Genomic DNA, 22506 nt, shown 5'->3' with positions numbered 1-22506 from the left:
AAGTAATGACATTTGTGTAATATATTGTAAATCGAAAGAGTATTTATTATGTGAAGTAGGTAGTACAATTACTAAGTTAGGAAATGATAACCTTGTTTTGGAAAAGATGAAAATAAAAAATAGTAAATTTCAATGGGACGGAGAGAATATGTTACTTGTATTTAAATAATATGCTATTTGTATCTTTATGCTGTTGAATTTTGCAAGTCAGTCGGCCTACCTAAACATAGGTTTTAATCAATTAAACACATTTGAAATTTCAAAATATTTTTAATTGAAAAAAAAAAAATACTCCTCTGTCTATCATTTTTTATATAATACTTATTTAACATCATTAATACTCTTATAATTTTCACTGTATTACACAAATATCGTTACTTTTATATTATATTTTTATCTTTTTTACTATAAATTAATATAATACTAATATTAAAAAATTTACTGTGTAAAAAGTAAACGTTACTCTTTTTACGGGAAGGATGTAGTATATGTTTTGAAATCAAAATTACTTATAGCATGGCTACCATTATTAATAAAAATATACTCCCTCGATCCCGGTCAAAATGACCATTTTACTTAAGACGCGGTATGTTAGGTAGTACAAATTAGTAACTTAAGTTATGATATTATTTTATTATTTTTATATGAGTAATGTTGTTAGTATTTTAAATATTTTTAGCATTATATATCAATAAAAATATATATCATATGGATCTCATTTTTAGAGAACAAAATTTTATATAATAATAAAAAAAAAATTATTTATCTATTTATAATTCACTTAAAACTAATTTTGTTTAAAAAATTATAAATTTAATTAAATTGATTTATATTTATTAAATATTTTTAAAATAAATAAATTTATTTAAAAATAAAAAAAATGTTTATTGAGAAGGAAAAAAAATGAGTGATTGGGAGAGAAGGAGTATTATTTTTTAAAAAAAATATTATATTTTATATTATTTAAAATAAAAGTTTAAAATTGATCAAATTAATTTTAAAAAACAACAAAATAAATCCTAAAGTAAAATTAAAAACTAATTTACTTAATTCGAAATAAATTCATCCAAACATACCCTGCTAATATAACCCACGGCATTTTAGAAATGCTTACATATTCAATTCATAATTTTATTTTTTATAAAATTATAACAAATATTTTTATTTTTGCTGGAGGTGATTAATAAATCATCTCCCACTATATATTTTATTTATTTTCAGAAATTAATTTATCTCTAATCATATTTTTTTATTTTTCGCACGGGCAAATAATATTATCCTTATATTTTATTATATATATATTTTTTAAATTTATAATAACATCAAATATTTTATTATATATATAATTATGAAAATATTTTAAATATTATATTAATAAATTAAAATCTTATTTTTATTATAAATAGATCATAAAAAATAATAAATATTTTTAAATTTAAAATTTAATATTATTAAATAATATTTATGTAAAATATAAATAAAAAATATATAATATTAATTGGATTAAGTATAATCAATAGAATATAAAATTAATATTAATTATAAAATTAAAATATAAATATAAAAAATAAAATAAAATCATAAAAAATAAAATAAATAAATAAAAATACAATTTTTAATTGATCTAAAAAAAATCATCTGAAAGGATGATAACCCAAAAAAAAAAAAAAATTCAAAATGGATTAGAGATTGTCTAACGCTTTAAGCCCAAAAAACACACATCCGAACGGCATTCAAGCACCTCTCCTCTCTTCGTCTTCGCTCATTGATGCCTTCTGCAAATCACTACCACCTCTTTTCAATTTCCAGTCCCGCGCCGCGCAGCGGTGGCCGAAAGGAACATCAACTTCGTTTCCGTCTTTGCTTGCTCGTGCGATGTATGGCTGGACAATTTCCAGCTGCTGCCGCGACCAACAAGTCCGTTAAGGTTTAGAGCTTGCCAGATCGTTCTGAGGTTCGCCCGCTAGGTTTCGAGTTTCTTTGTTTCCAGCCTTTAGAATATGCCATTTAAATTCGTTTGAGTAGGAAAGGTTCAAGAAAAGTATCGAGATAATTAATTAAGATCTGCACTGCATGGAATGTGGAATTTATAACAAACTAATAGTTAGGGCTGGCTTTGGTCTTTGATTTCATTTCATTTACTTTTGGGTTTTGCTTAACAAGAGTGAGATGATATGACACACAACTTTTGACTTTGTTGTAGTAATGTGTTTGTAATACTGGTTTATTTTCCATGGTGATTTCCTCAGTTTTCTCTGTAATCAATCTGATGCTTGAAATCTTCAATTGACTTTTATTTTGAATATTTCTCTTACAGTAACCTGAAAAGCTTATCTTGTGAGTGTAAAAGCTTCTTCTCTGTTTTCTGTGTAATATATCTGCTATAGACTCGATCTGCTTTCATTTCTTAGTTTTGTTCAATCCTTTTTACAAATGTGCTCGAGAGTTATGAAAAACTTATCTTCATTTCAGATTCTATTGTTGTTCTCGAGAAGCTACAGTTGAAGTGTATGGTTTATGGATCCGAATGATCTCTCTACTTAATGGAAAGATCGAAGTTTGCAAGTGAAAGCTCTCTAGTGAATACCTTATGTGCAATTGTAATCAAGGGATACTGGGACAAACTTTTGAGCCCTAAGATTGGTTCACTTGTGACATCATCTATAATAAGTCAAACATTATTGAAGCTTTCTCCATATGGTTTTCCATCGCTGGTGTGGTCATTCTTCAAATGGGTTGAGACTGTCCCACAGTACAAGCATTCATTGCAGTCTTCTTGGAACATGATTTGCATTCTCACAAAACATAGACATTTCACAAAAGCTCGAGATTTACTTGAGAAGATTGCTAAGAAAGATTATTTATCATCTCCGAGTGTTTTGAATGCTCTTGTGAGTGTTGATGTTGATGCAGATGTTAATTCACATGTTTTGAGTTGGCTGGTGATATTTTATGTTAATTCAAATAAGAATTCAGATGCAATCCAAGTATTTGAGCATATGAGAGTGTGTCGGTATAAGCCAGATTTACATGCTTGTACAGTACTTCTTAATTCATTGGTGAAAGAAAGGTCAATAGATACTGTATGGAAACTTTATAAGAAAATGTTGAAAGTTGGGGTTTGTCCAAATCTACATGTCTATAACGTTCTGATTCATGCTTGTTGCCGGTCGGGAGATGTAGAGAGGGCCGAGAAGTTATTGGTTGAAATGGAGTCGAAAAAAATTCTTCCCGATCTTATCACATACAATACGTTGATTTCACTGTATTGCAGGAAGGGCATGCATTATGAGGTTTTGTCCGTTCAGGATCAAATGGAAAGAGGAGGGGTGTGCCCCGATATTGTAACTTTTAATTTGCTTATTTATGGTTATTGTAGAGAAGGGAGAATGCGAGAGGCAATGAAGCTTTTCAAGGAAATTACAGGTGTTTCTCCCAACTCTGTGACGTATACTACATTGATTGATGGGTACTGCAGAGTTGGTGATGTTGCTGAAGCCTTACAGTTACTTGATACAATGGAGACCAAGGGACTCTATCTGGGGGTAGTGACATATAATGCAGTTCTACGTAAATTATGTGAAGAGGGACGGATACGAGATGCAAATAAACTTTTGAATGAAATGAATGACAGAAAAATAGTAGCGGACAATGTTACATGTAATACGTTGATTAATGCTTATTGCAAGATTGGAGATATGAGATCTGCTTTGAAAGTGAAGAACAAGATGTTAGAGGCTGGGCTGAAGCCTGACCAGTTTACTTACAAGGCATTGATTCACGGATTCTGCAAAGCATGGGAGATTGAAAATGCTAAAGAAATGCTATTCAATATGCTTGGTGCTGGATTTTCTGCAAGTAGTTGTACATATGCTTGGCTTATGGATTTGTACTGTGAGCGAAATGATGATGAGGCCATCTTGAATTTACCTGATGAGTTGGTACAGCATGGTTTCTGTGCCGACATAACTGTGTATCGTGCAATGATTCGGAGATTGTGCAAGAAAGAAAGAATTGACTGCGGACAAAGAATTTTCAAAGTTATGCAAGCAAGGGGGATAGTAGGAGATGCTATCATCTGCACTAGTTTGGCTTTTGCACACTGGAGAGTTGGAGATGTCGTTGCTGCTTCAGCCTTGTTCGATGAAATGTATGAAAGGAGACTAATGGTAACTTTAAAAATCTTCAGATGTATAAATGCTTCATATGCAAAGGATGAAAGCTGCTTGAACCTTTTTTGGAGCACTGTACGTGACCGAGGCTTGATTTCCAAATCCATTTGCCAAGAACTTCTGCAACTGGGTGATCGGTGCTAGTAAAATCTTGGAATCAAGAAAGTTTGAATCTGTTGCTCCTCGCACATAAATGATGGTACCTCAGCTTCAACGTACTGTTTCAAACCATTTGTTAATTTGCATCCTGCTATCAGGTAATACTGCATTTAACCTTCTGATATCCTTCTCTATTTTAGTTCTTGTTATATGTCCATGTTTGGTATTCTGATTGATAACTTTCCGAAATTATATTTTTATCCTTAACAATTTAGCTTCTTGTTTCTGATAAAAGCAATATATGAAAGCATGTGCGAGATAACCAATTTTTGTTGCTGTTGTACTGTCTTTGAAATCAATGGAGTGGAGGGTTTGTTCTATTATGGGAAACATATTTAACATGTTGTCTTCGGAGCACTAATTCATTCATTCTTTCACTGAGCTTACTAAAAAAGAAACAGAAATCATTGAGCACTATCTTTGCAGTTTCTGATATGGAGCATTCATATGTTAATATGTTACAATAATGTTCGAAGGAGCCTTTCTAGAAGTCAACCAATGTTAGAATTTCGTGATAAGTAACATGGTTTCTTAGAATCAACAATCTAGCATCCACACATATGCAAGATTATCAGTCAGTTCTAATGTAGCATCTTTAGTAGATGTCATTGACAGATTCAGAAATTATTCAAATTCTGAAAAATTCGTATAAAATAGAAGAACATGGTAATGAAAGGCCTTTTCTGTCTTTATTTTAGACAGTAATGTACATATATATATAACTTATGTAAAAAGTAAAGCATAAATGTTTATAAAAATGTAACAGCTACAGTTGCTTTATTTGTGGCGATTTATATATGGAATGGCGTGTTCTTTTATAATTTGAATAATAACGAATAGCAGAACTTTCTAAGCATATATTTGATTGATTCTGTATGTGTATACACATCATATATATATTATAGAATGACAAAATGGCGCAACTGTCAATGTGTCGTAGTTAGTTTCAGGGATATCGGATAATGTTTTATGAGCTTGGAATATTAGAGTTTGGAGAGAGGATACTGATTGGGAAAAAGTACATCCAAAAGTGGTAAATGTCTCTGTCGGGAGTGGTATAGATTTTAGCTATACATATCTAAGCATCCAAATAATTCTCATTTAGATGCTCACTTTCATCATTTTTGCTGAAATACTTCTTTTCCTGTTTTATGGAGCATTTGTTGTTGGAGCTAAAAATCGCAGACTATTATATGTGCCTTAGATCTTACTCCCTCCATCCCTATAATTATATCAGGTTTATTTTTTTGTCCGTTAAATTTATGCGCGGTGCATTTATAGTAAACAATTTCATTCTGTCACAATTTAATTACATTTACTTTAACATAATAATCAATGTACACCTATTTTTTCAACCTATCACATCATTTTTTTTTATCAATTTTTTAATAAATTTCCTATAGTACTCACACTTTACTTTTTACTTACCTCACTTTTACGTTAAAATATCATTATTTCTTAATCACGATGCCCAAGCAAAGCGGCATAAACATCACAGACAGAGAATATTTATGTATATCTTTTTATGCCTCTCTTTTATGCTTTTGGGCATTCGTGTATTTTTACCTATGTATCTTCTTGTTTCTGGAGTAACATCTAACCCCCTATCATCATTCATTTAATCACTTGCTCATTTTCATTAAAACCGAACTCTGCGAAAGCCTCATAATCGCCGGGCAATACACTTTTTGCTCCATTATCTTGTTGATAAAAGATGCGTTGAAGATCATGATCACAATGTCAACTTGAACTTTCTTTTTGTCGTGCCGGATGGACCTCTGGCGGACAAACTGCAGGAACAAGTAGGTTGATTGCAGCAATGTAGTGCTAGAATTACTCCTCCAGGTTATACATACAATAATAATACATTATCTTGACTTTGATTTATGTAAAATTGTTTGCAATGAATGATTGATGGACAGGTATGAATTTTCTTCAGGTTATAATGCCAATGCTGCAGCTGGAATTACCTGAAATCAATCTTCAATCTCTGCAACCTAAACACTACAACTGGTATATGATTAATCAACAAAAGATTATCTTTTGGTGATGATAATGGACAGAGGAGTATCTGGGGTATGCTTATTCGATCAAATTTCCTTCCAGAAATTTTTATAAGGGTATATACTAAAACAAAAACATATGTTTTTCTTATAAAATATTTAAATATATATATATATATATTACTTAAACAATGTCACAATTCTAAATACCTAATAATAAAAATCTCATTATTGGGGTTTGTGTGGTTTGAATTTCGAACTATTTTTTAATCACAATGTATTCAATAAAAATATATTTTCTTTGTTTCAGTTCAATGATGTTGGCATTTATGTTATTAAAAGTATAATAGAAAGAAATAGGTTCTGTAAAAATGAAAAGTATTTTGGAATTTAGATATAATTATTTTTATTAAATTGATAGATATTTCAAAATGATAAAAATTGTATATTGAATTGAAACCGAGAAAGTATTATTTTATTTTATAGTATAAAATATGTCCATCGAAATAATATTTGAATGACAATTTAAATAATAAAAACTCAAATCCAAATCCAAACAAACTTTAGAAGAACACAACCCAAGAAAATTGTTCAATAGTTTGTCTTCATAACTTTATTGGGTCTGTTTACTTGTAAACTTTATTGCAATCCTTTTTCATTCCAGATTTTTTTGTAATTTGAGATGTCTTGAAAATTTTGCAACCTTTAATTATTCATCATTCATCATTTTACCTCTTAGTATCATGTTAAAAGTAGTATATATAAAATCATTCTAAAGAAGTAGAAAAGAAAAATAAAAAATAAAAAGTAAACGATGTAACACACAAATTAAAACATGCAAAAGTACTTGGACAGATTAATACTGTTTATTTTATTAAAGTATTACATTCAAAGATTATTTTTTTTTTACTTTTTTTTCTTTGTGTCTAAAATATGCATTATTATTTTCTGTTCCCTTGAATCCAAATAGTTACTTGCTGTAAGAACTGAACTGACTCACCAAAATCGATGTCTATTCTTTCAACATAACAATAGAGTGGACTTTTCCTTTTTACTAAGAACTTATAAATAAAACGAAAATTTAAATTACAGGATGGTGCAGGCAGGGTCGTAGTACGATGGTCCTCTCATCATGTCAGGGTAGCCAGAGGAGAATCCGTACGGCGGCGGGTAGATAAGAAACTGCGGCATTTGAGGTTCCAGCGCCACCACTTTGGGGGGGGCGGTTTCAGGTTTTTTCACATCGTTCACACTGACGAGCTCCGCGCGCGACATTTTCTTCCTCAGCTGCCGCGTCAGCTCCACGGCGTCGATTCCCTCTCCGATCACCTCCACTGTTTCTCCCTTCAGAGCCGCCGACTCTACGCCTAATTAGGTCAACCAACATATCCAAAACCTTGATTAATTAATCAATCAATTCACCTCAATCATACATAGATCTATCAGAAATTTATTGATGATCATATCACTCAACGAATTCAATTCAACATCAGCTTGTAAATTGTAATCGTAATTACTCGACTTTCTCTGTAGCTAACTTAATTCGAAAAACACCATCAGATATGTCTGTAATTGTATGTGAGAGTTATCATACCTGAGACGCATACTGAAATCTTCAGCGCCTTAGATCGAGATTTCTGGTCGTCCATGGAAACTTCAACCACAATTTTTTTCTGCAAATTACAAGCAAGCATACGTACAGTTATTAGAAACGGTAAATCCACCTTCAATAATATTAATCTTCCCCAAACTCAATGATCAACGCATACCATACCTTCATACTTCCGTTCCGTTGATCGATCAATACAGCAGGAGAACTGATATGGAACAGAATCTGGAGAAATTTAGTTTGTAGAGAGAAAAGGAAACGTATAATTAATAAGGATTGGTGTGTGAGTCTGAGCCTGAGTCTGAGAAGCGGAAGTGAAGGGTATTAATATAATACTCTCTACCATCCGTACACATACCGTGTGTTCCACACAAGGAATTTTAGGTGGGAACATAAGTAATAAATAATTAAAAAATACTACTATATCCGTCAACATACAAAATTAATATTTAATTTTGGTGAGATATTTAAAAAACAATAAGATTTTAATAGAGTATTTAATTAAATATTTACTTTGTAGTTACAACGTCTTAAAATAGAAATATGTAATTGGACGTCCCAAAAAAAATATGTATACACTTTAGCTGAACGAATAAAGTATATATTAAAAAATAATTATAAATTAAAATTAAATAATTAATTAAAATATACAATTTTTTAAAAATATAATTAAAATATATAATTAAAAAAAGTAAAATAATCGTAAGCAATATAAAAGTGAAATAGAGGAAGTAATAATAATAATAATAATAATAATAATAATAATAATAATAATAATAATAATACTTTCGGTTCCACGTCGATACAAAAATATAAGTATACGTATAATTAATAAATAATTTAAAAAAATATATTAATAAAAATAATATATATAATATAAATAAATATAAATTAATATAATTAATTACTGTAATGAAAATTTAAAATATTATTAAAATGTATAATTATTACTATCTGTTCCAAACATCTTGCAATATTTTCAAAATAAAAAATAATTAATTATACTTAATATCTGTTCACACTTTATCCCCTCACATCATTCAAATAAAAAAATAAAATAAATATTTCTCTCTCTATCAAGTCACTTAATTTCTAAATTATCATACTTAATACTATCCACCTAAAAACTAGTGACAAATATAAATATTGTATCTTGTTTGGGAGAGCGGAGGGAGTATTATTTTTAAAAAAAAATTATATAGAAGAATATAAATAAAAATATGAACAAATCAGGACGAGCAGTGTGACCTGCGGGGCCATGAGCTCTGTGTGAACGGTGCTCCAACGACCATGAAGTAACCCTCTCTTCCGATATTGATGGACTCTTGTACAGAAAGGCCGACGAAGGGGAGAGGAAGCAAAATAAAGGCGAACGCAACGAACGCGCTATTCTAGAGAAAATAAAATAAAATAAAAAATAAGAATATTCAATTTTTCCACACAAGTGACACGAGCCTTTCAATTTCAGATATCAAAATGATATCCACATCTCATCAATTGCCACGAAAATTCAATAATTAGTACTTCCTCCGTCCCAGATACCGTGTCTGCTACAGTGTACACACGATATTTTAGGAGGGTGTAATTAATAAATAATTAAAAATATATTAGTGAAAATAATTATCCTATAATATAAATAATTATAAATTAAGATTAAGATAACTAATTAGTTTAATTAAAATTAAAAAAAAATTAAAAAATTTAAAATGAGATTAAAATGTGTAATCATTTTTCAAAAAAGGAAAATGACATGGTATGTGGGACGGACAGACGGCAACATGGACATGGTATCTGGGACGGAGGGAGTAAAAAAAAAAATTACACTACCTCCATTCCACTTGATCACTGTAGACACGAGAATTTAGGATAAATATAATTAATAGATAATTAAAAATGTATTAGTGAAAATAATTATTCTATAATATAAATAATTATAAATTAAAATTAAGATAACTAGTTAATTTAATTAAAATTAAAAAAAATTAAAAAACTTAAAATAGATTAAAATGTGTAATCATTTTCCAAAAAAGAAAAATGCCATGGTACGTGGAACGGACAGAAACGGCAATGTGGACATGGTATCTGGGACGGAGGGAGTAATAAAAAAAAAATTACACTACCTCCATTCCACTTGATCACTGTAGACGCGAGAATTTAGGATAAATATAATTAGTAGATAATTAAAAATATATTAATTAAAATAATTAAATTATAATATAAATTATTATAGATTAAAATTGAAATAATTAATTAATTTAATTAAAATTTAAAAAATTTAAATTAAAAATTTTAAAATAAAATTAAGATGGATAATTATTTTTCAAATCAAATGTGAAATGGATAAGTATATTTATAAAATAATAATTTATTTAGTTAATACTATTATTAGTATGGTTTATGATGATGATGACATCACCACCACGCCTTTGTTTTTTTGTAAAAATATGATGTCACACTTTCTGAGTCTTTTGACTGTCGATTTTATTTGTGGCTGGAAAAATAGTGGTTTCATTGATATTTTAAGGGTGTGTTTGTTCGGGGATTAGATTTAATTTTTACTACTCATTTTATTTTTATTCCCTAAAAATATTAAATTAAACACTTATTTTCTAATTTTTATATTATACTAAAAATTAATTTTATATTCAAAATATCATATCAACACCTATTTATATCACATTATACAACTATTTAAATTCAAAATTTTCACTGTTCAAATCCCAACTCAAAATCCAAACCCCCAAACAAACACTCCCATAATATTGTGATGTACTCAAATCTCTTATAAACAATATGTTTATTTTCGGTTTTCTATATATTGACATTAAAAAATATATATATTTTTTTATTAAATAGATAAATTATATTTATTTTTTATTATAGAAGAAAAATATAAATTATTATATATTATATATTTATATTAAATTACGTACCCAAAAATACAGACATATTTTTATTTTTATTTTTTTATGTACTAATATATATGGTTAAAAATAAATTAGTTTAAAACATATAGCTAGTAAGATTATAAAGATTTCATTAAATGTATTATTTTTTGTCACTTAATGAACGCATTTTTTATGTGAAAGAGTTAATATTAAATATTACTAAAATTTTATAAAGAAATATTCACTCTATTCCAATATAATAGGGATATTTGAGCTGAATACAGTAATTAAAGAATGTAAAAGTATTTTTAAAAAACTAAAATATCTCTATTTATGTAATTATATTTGAAAAAGTGAATATAGTTTAGTAAAAAAGTGGAAAGTTAATTACCAAAAATAAAAATAAGACTATTTCTTTGGTACATACGAAAATGGAAAAATAAAATTATTGTTTTAGAACATAGGGAGTATGGAGCAGGATTTTATACTTCCTTCGTCCCACACCTTTTGCAATTTTGTTCTTTTTAGTTTGTTTCAATGTAATATTTTTAAAATAAAAAATAATTAATTATACTTAATATATATATCATATTTTATTCCGTAACATTATTCAAATAAAAATATAAAAAATAAATATATACTTCTCTCTTTTTGCCTGAAATAAATATTATATCATGTTTAGGATGAAAATACTCTCTCCGTCTCAAACACCCTACAATATTTCATTTTTTATTTGTCTCAAACTCACTGCAATATTTTCAAATTTAGAAATAATTAATAATATTTTTATACATATATTAATATACATTTCACTTTATTCCATCACATCACTCGAATAAAAAAAACAAATAATCATTTCTCTTTCCAATCACATCACTTAATATTCAAATTATCTCAAATTACTATACATGACACTCCCCACCTAAATTCCCGTGCCAAACACAAATATTGCACGGTGTTTGGGACGGAGGGAATACTATAATATAAATAAATAAAACATCTATATATAAGAATAATAATTTATATAAAATGAAGAAAAATAGTATATTATTTTTTTTATATATAAAATATCATATCCAACTACCATTTAAATCAAAATTCAAATCAATATTTCATTTTAAATCATTTTAGGCACCAACTTAACTGTCATTCGTCGAGTAAACACATCTCTTATTGTTTTGATTTGAGTGTGTTCATTTATAGGATTTTGGCAAAATTTTACTATTAATCTATTTTTTTAAAAAAAAAATATCAAATCAAATTCCTATTTTTTACTTCATATATTATACATATTATAGTACTAAAAATTAATTTTACATTCAAAACATCACATCAACACCTATTTATTTCATACCATGCAACTATGGTAATTTAAAATTTTTACTATTCAAATTCCAACTCAAAATTCAAATTCCCAAACAAACATACCCTAAAAGAAGTTTGAAAGAAGACAATAAAATAAAATAAAAAATATGTATTTAATTTTATATTTTAATATTAAATTTTTATTTAACTAATAATTTGGATACATTGAATTTGTTCACTTAATATTTTTTAAATGAAATAATTTTTATAAATATTATTAAAAAATATAATATATATTACCAAATTAAAAAATTAATAAATTAATATAAATTATTATTTTTTATATTACTAACATAATTTTTTACGCTTAATATAAAAAATATGTTTCATACAAATAATAAACAAATGAAACTAAAATTCATAGAAAAAGTGTTAGCATGTTGTGGGTGTATGTATATTTATAAGTTTTAATATAAAAAATATGTTTCATACAAATAATAAACAAATGAAACTAAAATTCATAGAAAAAGTGTTAGCATGTTGTGGGTGTATGTATATTTATAAGTTTTATTAATTGTAGTTTGAAATTGATTTGAATTTTGTTTAAATAATATTTTAATATAATATTTTATGATAAAAAATAATGTATTTTATTAAAAATATGTTTGAATAATATTGATTTTAATTTAAAATTATAAAAAATAAAATCATAGCATTTTGACTAAAAATTTAATTTTTAAAATAACATTGTAAAAATATAGATTTTATTAGAGTGTGTTTCTTTAGGGGAGTTTAGGAAAAGTTGGGTTTGAATTTGATCTTTATTTGAATTTTGGGTTGAATTTGAATTTTGTTGTTTCTTTTTTTGGTTTGGTTTGAATTTAGGGAGTTTTAATATGAATTGATTTGATGGATAATGAATAAAATAATATAAATGATAAAATTTATATTGTATGATTTGATTATAAATTTATATTATACTCAACATATATATTTAAATTTTTATTTATTTGTATTATAGAAAATTTTATTCTCTATAAAATGTGATATATATTGTATATATATATTTTTTATTTAATTATAATAAATATTAAATAAAATTTTAATTTAAAAAAAAAAAGAAAAAAAAAACATATGGTTTGGCGTCCATTTTACCGTGCATAATAATTGCATAGTAAAATGAGATCAAACCTCTTTGAAGAAACATATCATAATAGTTTTTTTTTTTTTTTGAAAAAAGAAAACTCTATGTAAAATGATAATTCATAATTTAGAAAAGAAACATTTTAAAAATATTAATTTGAATTTAGTATGAAAATAATATTTGGTGCAATATTATGTAAAAAAAAAAAATTAAAAAACGTAGAATTCAAATATTAAAATTTGGAAAAATTTTGCTAAAAAAACATATGATTGTCATTCAGTACAAGCTGATTCAAACTTCAAAGAATAAACAAATTATTTTCTAAATATACACGCGTAATGGTCAACAGAATATTGAGTCAACCTACCAAGTCTTGGTCTAGAATTTATTATAAATTTATTATACTATTTTAAATAAATAATCAAATTTATATATATATATATCATGTGAAATAATATAATAATTTACATTTTTAAGATTTTCAAATTTGAAAATATTTAAAAATCTCATAAGTTTTCTTGTGTGTTTGTTTAGAAATTTAGATTTTGAATTGAAATTTGAATAATAAAAAATTGAATATTAGAATATTGTATGATGATATAAATATATATTGATATAATATTTTGAATATAAAATTAATTTTTAATATAATATAAAAATTAACAAATAAGTAATTAATTTGGTGTTTTGAAAAAATAAAAATGGATGAATAATAAAGATTTTGAGAAAGTCTGCCACTGTTTTGTTCGACTATAGGACCGATTGATTCAATGACATGTTTGCTTGCATTTATAATTGTTTAAAATTATTTTAATACAGTACTAATTTTTATGGTTAAAATAATATAATTCCTTCGTGAAAGGTTGTCGTTTATTTATTTATTTTTATTAAGTAAATTTTTTAATATTAGTATTATAATAGGTTGTAGTGAAAAGAAAAAAATATCCTTATTAGTATTTATAGTATAAAAATAATGACATTTGTATAATATATTATAAATTGAAATGATATTTATTATATTAAGTAGATAGTACAATTACAAAAAAAAATGATAACTTTATTTACAGACAAAAATAAAAAATAAAAACTTTTGAATGAGCGAGAGAGAGAGTACTTATAATTTTTGTTCAGAAAAATAAAAGTTACTATTATTTTATGTGATCAAGAAATTAATATATTCTCTTGGCCGCTCCAAAAGTATTCATTATATTACTTTCATCCAAATACAATATAAATTTTCATTTTTTAGTAAATATTAACACCATTATTTATTAAAAATACTAAATTTATAATTGTTTATATCAATATCATTATTAAATCAAATTTAAACAAAACAAAAAAAAAAAAGAACAAAATAATTTTTACATAAAAAGTACTACAAATTATTATTATAAAAATACTTTCTCCAACCGTTAAAATTATGTCACTATTTTTTTTAAGTGCCCATTAAATTTATATATATATATATATTTCATTTATAGTAAAAAAATTACTATATTCACCCATCATTTTATTGCTGCTATTTTAACAAAAATAATTAATTTGCCACTATTTTTTTTACTTATCTCACTATTTTTTTAAATCAATTCCTAAATAAATTTCTCATAATACCATCACATAAAATATCATATACTTTTTTCGGCCCATAACAAAGTATCCATTTTCCATTTTAGTCCGTCCCATAATAAAGTATCTATTTTTCCATTTTAGTCTGTCCATAACAAAATATCAATTTCCTCTTTTAGTAACTGTACTATCTACCTAACATTACAAATACCCTTACAACTTACAATATATTACACAAATGTCATTACTTTTATATCACACATACTAATAAGGTTATTTTGGTCATTTCTACTTTATTCCTACTATATCTCAATATAATACTAATATTTCTAAAACTACATGCAAAAAGTAAATGGATACTTTTTTCCGAGACGGAGGAAGTATTATTAATCTATGTGTTTAATCAAACTAACATAATTTCTTTTTGGATAAAAAGGCTTTGAAAATGAATTGTATGTTGCATAACTACGAATGATATTTTGCATATATAATTATAGACTACAAAAGGGTGTACATTATTCTTAATAAATGGAGTTTGACAATAGTAATGAAAGAATTAATAAATTTATGTAATTTGTATATATTTTTAAATTATTTTTTATATTACTCATTATTGATATTTAAAAAAATTAATATCAAATATTTATTGTATTCAAAGTTTTTACTATTTTAACCAATTTTCGACATTTTAAAATGATTTCAATATACATTTAAATCCATAAAAGATACATGTGTGGTAATTATTTACTACTCCATTCGTCCCATGTATTATAGGCATATTATCCTATATACGAGAATTTAGGTAAAGTATGATTAATAAATAATTAAGAAGTGTATTATTAAAAATAATTATTGTATAATAAAAATAATTGTGGATTAAGATTAAAATAACTAAATAGTTTAATTAAAATAAAAAAAATTATAAATTTAAAATTTAAAATGAAATTAAAGTGTATAATTATATTTTCAAAAACAAAATAGACAAATTAGGTGGGACGGACGAAAATAAAAAATATGAAAAAATTATGTGGACAGACAAAAATAAAAAATATGAACAAATTATATGTGGGAGATAGGAGTATTATTTTTATCTTGTTTTATTTTCAACGAAAAAAAGATATATTAAAATTAAATAAAAAAGATATTTCCACAAACCGACTCCACTGGGGATCGAACCCAGAATCTCTGGTTCCGTAGACCAGCGCCTTATCCATTGGGCCATGGAGTCAAGTTTGAAAATTTTTGTACACGTCAGATATTTAAAAAATCTTTATAAAATAAATACGAAATTAATAATTAATTAAATTTTTATTTATTTTTTTCCGTCCCAAACATATAAAATCCCTTTTATTATGTATGGTTCATTTGTGTCATTTTTCATAACAATATAAAATTTCAATTTAAACATTTTGTTAATGTAATGTTTTAAATAAACTTTGTTAATTTTTCGTCATAGATATATATAACCAATCAAATACGTTGAAATTTAATTCGAAACAAAATTGAATATAAATCATATTGCATTAGGATACTTCTAAAAGCTGTATTTTATCACAATCTCACTCAATTTTATCAAATAACTAACTAAAGTATTGTTTGTTTTGAGAATTGTTCTATTTCAGAACTCCATCAATGACCAGCAAACACTCATGGACATAATCCATCCATCTACCTATCATATCATACTTATTTTACTTAGAATCGAAAGAATAGCAGCACGATCACGATCGATGGCAATACATGATCAGGCGATCCAATGCAAAGCAAATATAGAAACGCCGTATGGGTAAAAAGAAAAAGAACTGATCTCGTAATCTTAAAAAAACTTAACAAGTATACCTGTACGCAGCAGTACCGGTTAAACTCATTAACTATCGACATGTTGTGTACGCAATCACAGTTCATTTCCTGTTAAAGAAGCGCCGATCTTCAGCATCAAAGGATAAACCGGACTGAACTCCTTGTCTCCTCTACTCCTTACTCGGGCTGCATAATCATCCAAAGTCGTTTTCACGCCTTTCCATATCTGATCTTCGGCTTGCGAATCCATCCACAATGAATACTGGAGAGGTGTAAGCCTGTTTCTCTGTAGAGGTGACTGCAGCTCGTCAGGGCCACGAGAATAGAGATGGTGGAGGATAACACTCGCCGGAAGATCTTGAAGAAGCGGTGACGATCCCAGTTGAGATGTTTCCAGGAAAATGAGAGGCCGGAATGCTCGAAGAGCACGGTAGGGTGCACCGAGCTGCTCTACAGGATATAGGTTTTGGGTCACGGCTAATTCGATCTCCGCCATATCTCTGGCCAATCTCAGCTTTCCCGACTCAGATAATGGCCTAATGAGTGATGCATGTCTTATGAAAAATATCAAAACCCGAGATGCCATGCTCTTTACTAGCCTGGTGCATATAGTTTCTGTTCCGACTGAAACAGTTCCTGAAGAAGGTAGAACCCTGGACAGGAACTCCGTACGGAAGTGATGTATGCTTTTCTGCAATTCTTCCATGTAAGGGGATGCATTATTGTCCATTGCAGCATCTATGCCGAGAGTGCCGAAGTTTTGATCATGAATTTGCAGGATGCAGGATTCAAGACGATCGAGCATGGCTTGAAATAAGGACGTCACTGAATCACCAGCAACACCATATATTGTACCGAGAGCTGGGGAAAGAACCTCAGCTGCCACAGTGGGAAGTCCTGATATCATGGCTGTTACACGAGAGTGAACTTCTTGCAGTTGTTGACACAACATAAAGTTCTTCAGCTGTGCTGGAGTTGCAGGGCCACTTATTTGGCGTGCTTCAGGGCCAGTCGAGATCTGAAATAAGATTTTAATAGTGAAGTGAGCAGTTCGATAATCAATGAAAAATTATCAAGTGATTGCCAATGATATAGGAAATTGAAGTCAGTCTGCAGATAGAGAAGGTTACCTGACATTCAGCTCTTTCTGCAAGTAGACGCAAAACTTTATTGATCTCACGCAGGATACGGAGAGTCAAATGTGCATCCATCTGCACAGCTTCTATTTCTTCTTGAATTCGCAATATAATTCTTGAGATTTGTTCTTTGGAGGGCACACTTCCCCGGCTCGACACAGGGAATACAGAATATACAAGATCTGTCAATCTACTTAAGCAAAGGGCTAAAAATGCTGTCTCGAAAATTTCAATGGCAGCTACCATCTGTTCTTTGCCTTCAGAAGTGAGTGCAGGTGGAACCCCTTTGATATCAGTATCCCGAGAAATTCTTTCTAGGAGGTTCTCAATCATTGCTAACAGCTTTGGATACCCAACGGTAAAAATCTCCTTGACAAAGCTTGAGGCAGTGAAAACAGATTTCATTTGGCTCCCAAATGATTTTACTAAAGCGTCCCAAACACGATCAGTTAACATTGGATCACCTTCCTGAAGGCAGGATTAAGGAAAAAAAACAAAAAAACAAAACCATGAGCATTTGCATCTTCAATGAATATCAACAAGTATAGCTTGATGGAATTAATCTTCCAAGATACATAAATTTTTTAAACATTGAGAGGATCAGGCTTTCATCAACCGATAAAAACTAATTATAAGAAGGAAAAGAAACAAGTCAACTCAAGTTTAGATTAACAATCATAAAACGTTAGCAGACTATCTCATTTAGGTGATGGGAAACGAATGGATAAAGATATAATCATTGGGCTAACGGCAATAAGTTACAAATCTTCAAGGTCAGTAGGCATCACAAAAAGGAAAGAGGGAGATAACACCGTACAGTTATATCCAAACATAAAACAGAAACATAAATATATATATCTTGATTGCAGCCCCACAATTTCAGAAAACAAATCCATCAGTATGACTAGGTAGTAAAAGTGTCATATTTTTTCTTATACCCAAAATCAATGTTTGTCTTGAAAAGAACAGCTACTATTATATGCAGGGCTTCGTGACCAAAATGTGCATGCTAAATATAATACATTTGACATAAATAATATGCATTAGCATGTATATCCTGGTTTCATCAGTAACATGGTCTCACGTGAATAATCTTCAGAGCCCCAACAAAAACAACAAAAAGAAATCCTGCAGACTCGCTCAGACTAAACGGCTACTTTCCAAACATTCTCAAGTATATACGGAAACAATTTGCTTGTATATGATAAAAGTAATGTATATAGATTCTTGACTCAATATTGCAAATCACATGTGAAATCTTAGAAGGTTAAGTCAGTTGAAGCACTCTCTTGTGACTGCCGAGCATCTGATTTTATAAACATTCAAATGGCTCATTTCAGTCGTTCATCTTGTGACTTCAATTACCCATCAATCAAGAATCTATCTGGGTTGTATTCAATGCCAACAGGACAGTGTTAGGCCTAACTCTAGACAACATTGGCAAAGCTTACCTCTATCAAAAGAATTAGCAGGTTTGGCTCATCTTTCTAATGCATTATAGCTGCTGTGCAAGAGGAACTCAATCTAGAGATTGCTTTTTTTATTCTTGGCAACAGGGAAAGAAAACACTTGGCATTCACTTTCATATACCAAAAGAGAACCGAAAACTCTACAGGTTTCGAAAGTAAAGAGGTTTATACTGACATGCTCAATAGAGTAAATACATTGCTTTGTATAGCACACAAATCTCACCGGCATGGGGTGAATGCATGCTCAACTTGTTGAAATTAACAAACTAAGGTAATCATCACATAATGTACCATTGAAGCACCTAGTTCTGGCAGTGAGAGAACAACTGAACAAGTGTTCAAGTTCCATTTAACTAGACATACTGAACACAGATTAGTTTGGTGTCTATTTTTTTCCACGGACGACAAGCATTTCAAGCATAAAACACATGCTTTAACACCAAATTCTTTATCACATCGAAAGGCTAAGCACCCCTTTGTTCACTCACCTACCCTAATCTTGAAAAAGAAATAGATAAGCTAAGCGAATTCACTCACCTGCATAACCTCATCTAGCAAAAGGACGTGTGTGAATGGATCTCTCTTCTTGGACAATACCCTCTGCAAATGCCAAATTGCAAGCACCATCGAATGCAATTGGTCCATACAGCCGCTCATTCTCTGCCAAAGTGCCTCCCTGGCCTTCGCCCCACCCCCAATCTGCGGTGTCCCATGTCTCTGCACTCCTCCTGGACCTCCAGCGCCATATCCGCCAGCAGAAATGGCTTTCATATCCAATGCATTGCTCACACTCTTCACCCCCATTTGCTTATACTTGCTCACTAAACCATCAACGGTCCCCCTCAATTCACCCATGTTGTAAAACACTTGCAAACCTAAGCCTACTTCTGGTTGATTCAGACTCTCGAGACCATTTTCCAATACCTTCATTCCCTCCTCTCTTATACTGGATCCTATATCGATTACCCATTTCAATTCAGTATCCACCACATCAATCCCTGATAACTGGGACTCGTTGTACAGAGTTAAAATCTCATTGTGCAGCTGAGCAGCTTTGGAAAGATCCCACTTCGACGCATCCGGCTGTGATTCCACGAGATTCCTTAGCTTCTGGATTAGACGCAGAGTTCGAAGCGTATGCTGAAGAAACAACGAAGTCGAGTGCAGATTATTGAGCTGTAGGGTTTGGGCAGCCACAACGCGATGCGGATCGGAGAGCTCGGCGCGCACATGGCGGAGAGACGATTGAAGAGACGAAATTGAGGATCGAAGGGACGAGAGCGATGATTCGGAAGCCTTGATTGAGGAGAGCTGATGGAGGAGATCATTGTGCCGAGAAAGGACCTCGTGCCGGAGCTGTGTATCGAGGAGGCGGAGTCCCTCCTGGAGCTTCTCGATCCGAGAGGCGGCGGAACCGGATGAAAGCGCCGCAGAGGAGAACTGTGTGGGGTTGAAATCGGAGGAGAGAAATGCGGAGAAAATGGGATCGGAGGAGAAGGAGTCGAGGTGTGAAGGGGTTGGGGTTGGGGATAGGGGCGTGGGAGTACCGGCTTTGGGAGTGGGCGCTGCTGTAGCGGTGGGTGTGGCTTTGAAGGTGGAGAGACGCTGGAGAGGAGATCTGGAAATGGCAGGAGAAGCCATGGACGCCGGTGGAGCTCAGATCTGCTCTCTCTGGCTTACCCGTCGTTTATTGAATTCCAGTTCTAGAGTTGTACCCTGCGCAGTAGCTGTCGTACCACCAGGAACACGTGGGTGTCCAAAATGAGTTCTAGACTCCGTTTTGACAATTACTTTTTTTTAAGAGTTTAAAGTTAGGGTGTGATTGTTTGGATTTGGATTATGGATTGGGATTTAAGTACCAGGAGAGGATGATGTGATATAAATAAATATTGATGTCATGTAAAATTAATTTTTGGTATAATATAAAAAATAAAAAATAAATATTTGTAAGAATAGTATAAATCTTTTTCAATCCTTTAGTGTGTTTGTTTGGGAATTGGATTTCCAATCACTATTTATCTCATTTTTTTTTCTAAAAAATCAAATCAAATACTTATTTTTATTTTTTATATTATACTAAAAATTAATTTTACATTCAAAATATCACATCAAATATATTTTTATATCACATCATATAACTATTTAAGTGCAAAATTTTTACTATTCAAATCTCTAACTCAAAATTCAAACCTCCAAACAAACACGCTAAAAAAAAATTTTAATAAATATTTTGACTTTTAACAATTCAAAATTTAGTATTTAATATAATATTTTATTAAAATTTTAATAATTTCAAAATTCATTTTAATAATTACATTATATTGAATTCAAAATATTTATAAATATTTTGGAGACAGGATCTCATAGCTGGTATGAGATAAAAATTTGACGGTCTAAATTGAAAGGATATAATTATTATTTTGACTTTTAACAAATTATTAAATTCTTATTTCGGCGAGGGTAAAAATATTTTCTTATTCATATTTTTCGAAAGATCGTCTTCTTCAACCACTTTTGGTTTTGTTCAACTCTCCATCGTTGTACTCCATATCGACAAGGCCGAGTGCGTTTGTAAAAGCGATATTCAATCTCATTGCTTTAAGTTTCGGTAAGTTTGTTTCTTCCTATCCCTCTCATTTGAACATAATATAGGTTAAATTTTTCTTTCATATCATCATATTTAAGTTAAATCGCTGGTTTTCTCGTTGTAGTTTATGAAAAAGTCCTATTTTGAGTTCATTTTTTATTTTCGTTGAAGCCTTAGTTCAATTCAATAGAAAAAAAATGAGACCTAATGGTCTGTAGTTTTTATTTGTTCTTATTTAAACGGTAAGTGTTAGTATTATAAAATACTTTCTCATAAATAATAAGACGTTGAGCTCGGCATTTAAACCTATTAAATACTTGTAATATAACAAATGATAAATTATATAACACTCTTTTGTATTTTAGTAATAATGTACAAAATACAAAAGTATTTTATTTATGGCGCGAAATTCTTTGGAGACAAATTATCTATTTTTTAAAAAAACTATAAAAAAAATGATTGATAAATTATTTATTTTATTAAAAAAATTATTTAAAACATTTTATATATATTTTTTTTATATATAAAATTTGTGTAATTTAGTTATTTATTTAGAACCAAACAGTACAAAGAGGGTGTTTAGGTTTTAGGGTTTGTGGTTTAAGATTTCATGCAAATTTTACATGATTTCACGTAATAAATAAAATATATTTACTAAAACACAACAA

The 22506-nt window shown here is 29.2% G+C and overlaps 3 protein-coding genes and 1 non-coding gene across 6 annotated transcripts; 1 reads left to right on the top strand and 3 right to left on the bottom strand.

Moving 5' to 3' along the window:
- Positions 1 to 1717: 1717 nt before the first annotated feature.
- Positions 1718 to 6573, top strand: LOC127265930 (pentatricopeptide repeat-containing protein At5g38730). 2 transcript variants are annotated; one of them, XM_051295964.1, is made up of 4 exons: positions 1718 to 1954; positions 2473 to 4429; positions 6128 to 6176; positions 6271 to 6573. In XM_051295964.1, the coding sequence occupies exon 2, from the start codon at positions 2544 to 2546 to the stop codon at positions 4314 to 4316; it is 1773 nt and encodes a 590-aa protein (XP_051151921.1). In that variant the 5' UTR covers positions 1718 to 1954; positions 2473 to 2543; the 3' UTR covers positions 4317 to 4429; positions 6128 to 6176; positions 6271 to 6573. The 2 variants fall into 2 exon arrangements, with proteins under 2 accessions (XP_051151921.1, XP_051151920.1); XM_051295963.1 differs by having other exon boundaries at positions 2473 to 6176.
- A 753-nt stretch (positions 6574 to 7326) lies between these two features.
- LOC127265931 (heavy metal-associated isoprenylated plant protein 41-like) lies at positions 7327 to 9338 on the bottom strand. 2 transcript variants are annotated; one of them, XM_051295966.1, is made up of 4 exons: positions 9192 to 9338; positions 8109 to 8168; positions 7929 to 8007; positions 7327 to 7701 (listed from the first exon to the last, which is right to left on the bottom strand). In XM_051295966.1, exons 1-4 carry the CDS (start codon positions 9201 to 9203, stop codon positions 7421 to 7423), a joined length of 432 nt encoding a protein of 143 aa, XP_051151923.1. In that variant the 5' UTR covers positions 9204 to 9338; the 3' UTR covers positions 7327 to 7420. The 2 variants fall into 2 exon arrangements, with proteins under 2 accessions (XP_051151923.1, XP_051151922.1); XM_051295965.1 differs by having other exon boundaries at positions 8109 to 8244; positions 9192 to 9294.
- A 6663-nt stretch (positions 9339 to 16001) lies between these two features.
- Positions 16002 to 16074, bottom strand: TRNAR-ACG (transfer RNA arginine (anticodon ACG)). The gene has a single exon. It is a non-coding gene; the product is annotated as a tRNA-Arg (tRNA).
- Positions 16075 to 16479: 405 nt separating this feature from the next.
- LOC127266009 (conserved oligomeric Golgi complex subunit 5) lies at positions 16480 to 21023 on the bottom strand. The gene is made up of 3 exons (XM_051296074.1): positions 19789 to 21023; positions 17777 to 18250; positions 16480 to 17664 (listed from the first exon to the last, which is right to left on the bottom strand). Exons 1-3 carry the CDS (start codon positions 20890 to 20892, stop codon positions 16741 to 16743), a joined length of 2502 nt encoding a protein of 833 aa, XP_051152031.1. The 5' UTR covers positions 20893 to 21023; the 3' UTR covers positions 16480 to 16740.
- Positions 21024 to 22506: the final 1483 nt, after the last annotated feature.

Source organism: Andrographis paniculata, unplaced genomic scaffold, assembly GCF_009805555.1.
Source record: "Andrographis paniculata isolate CXL003 unplaced genomic scaffold, ASM980555v1 Contig74END, whole genome shotgun sequence".
Lineage (NCBI taxonomy): Eukaryota > Viridiplantae > Streptophyta > Magnoliopsida > Lamiales > Acanthaceae > Andrographis > Andrographis paniculata.
Note: the sequence above shows the minus strand (reverse complement) of the source record. Positions and strands in the feature narration are given on the sequence as shown.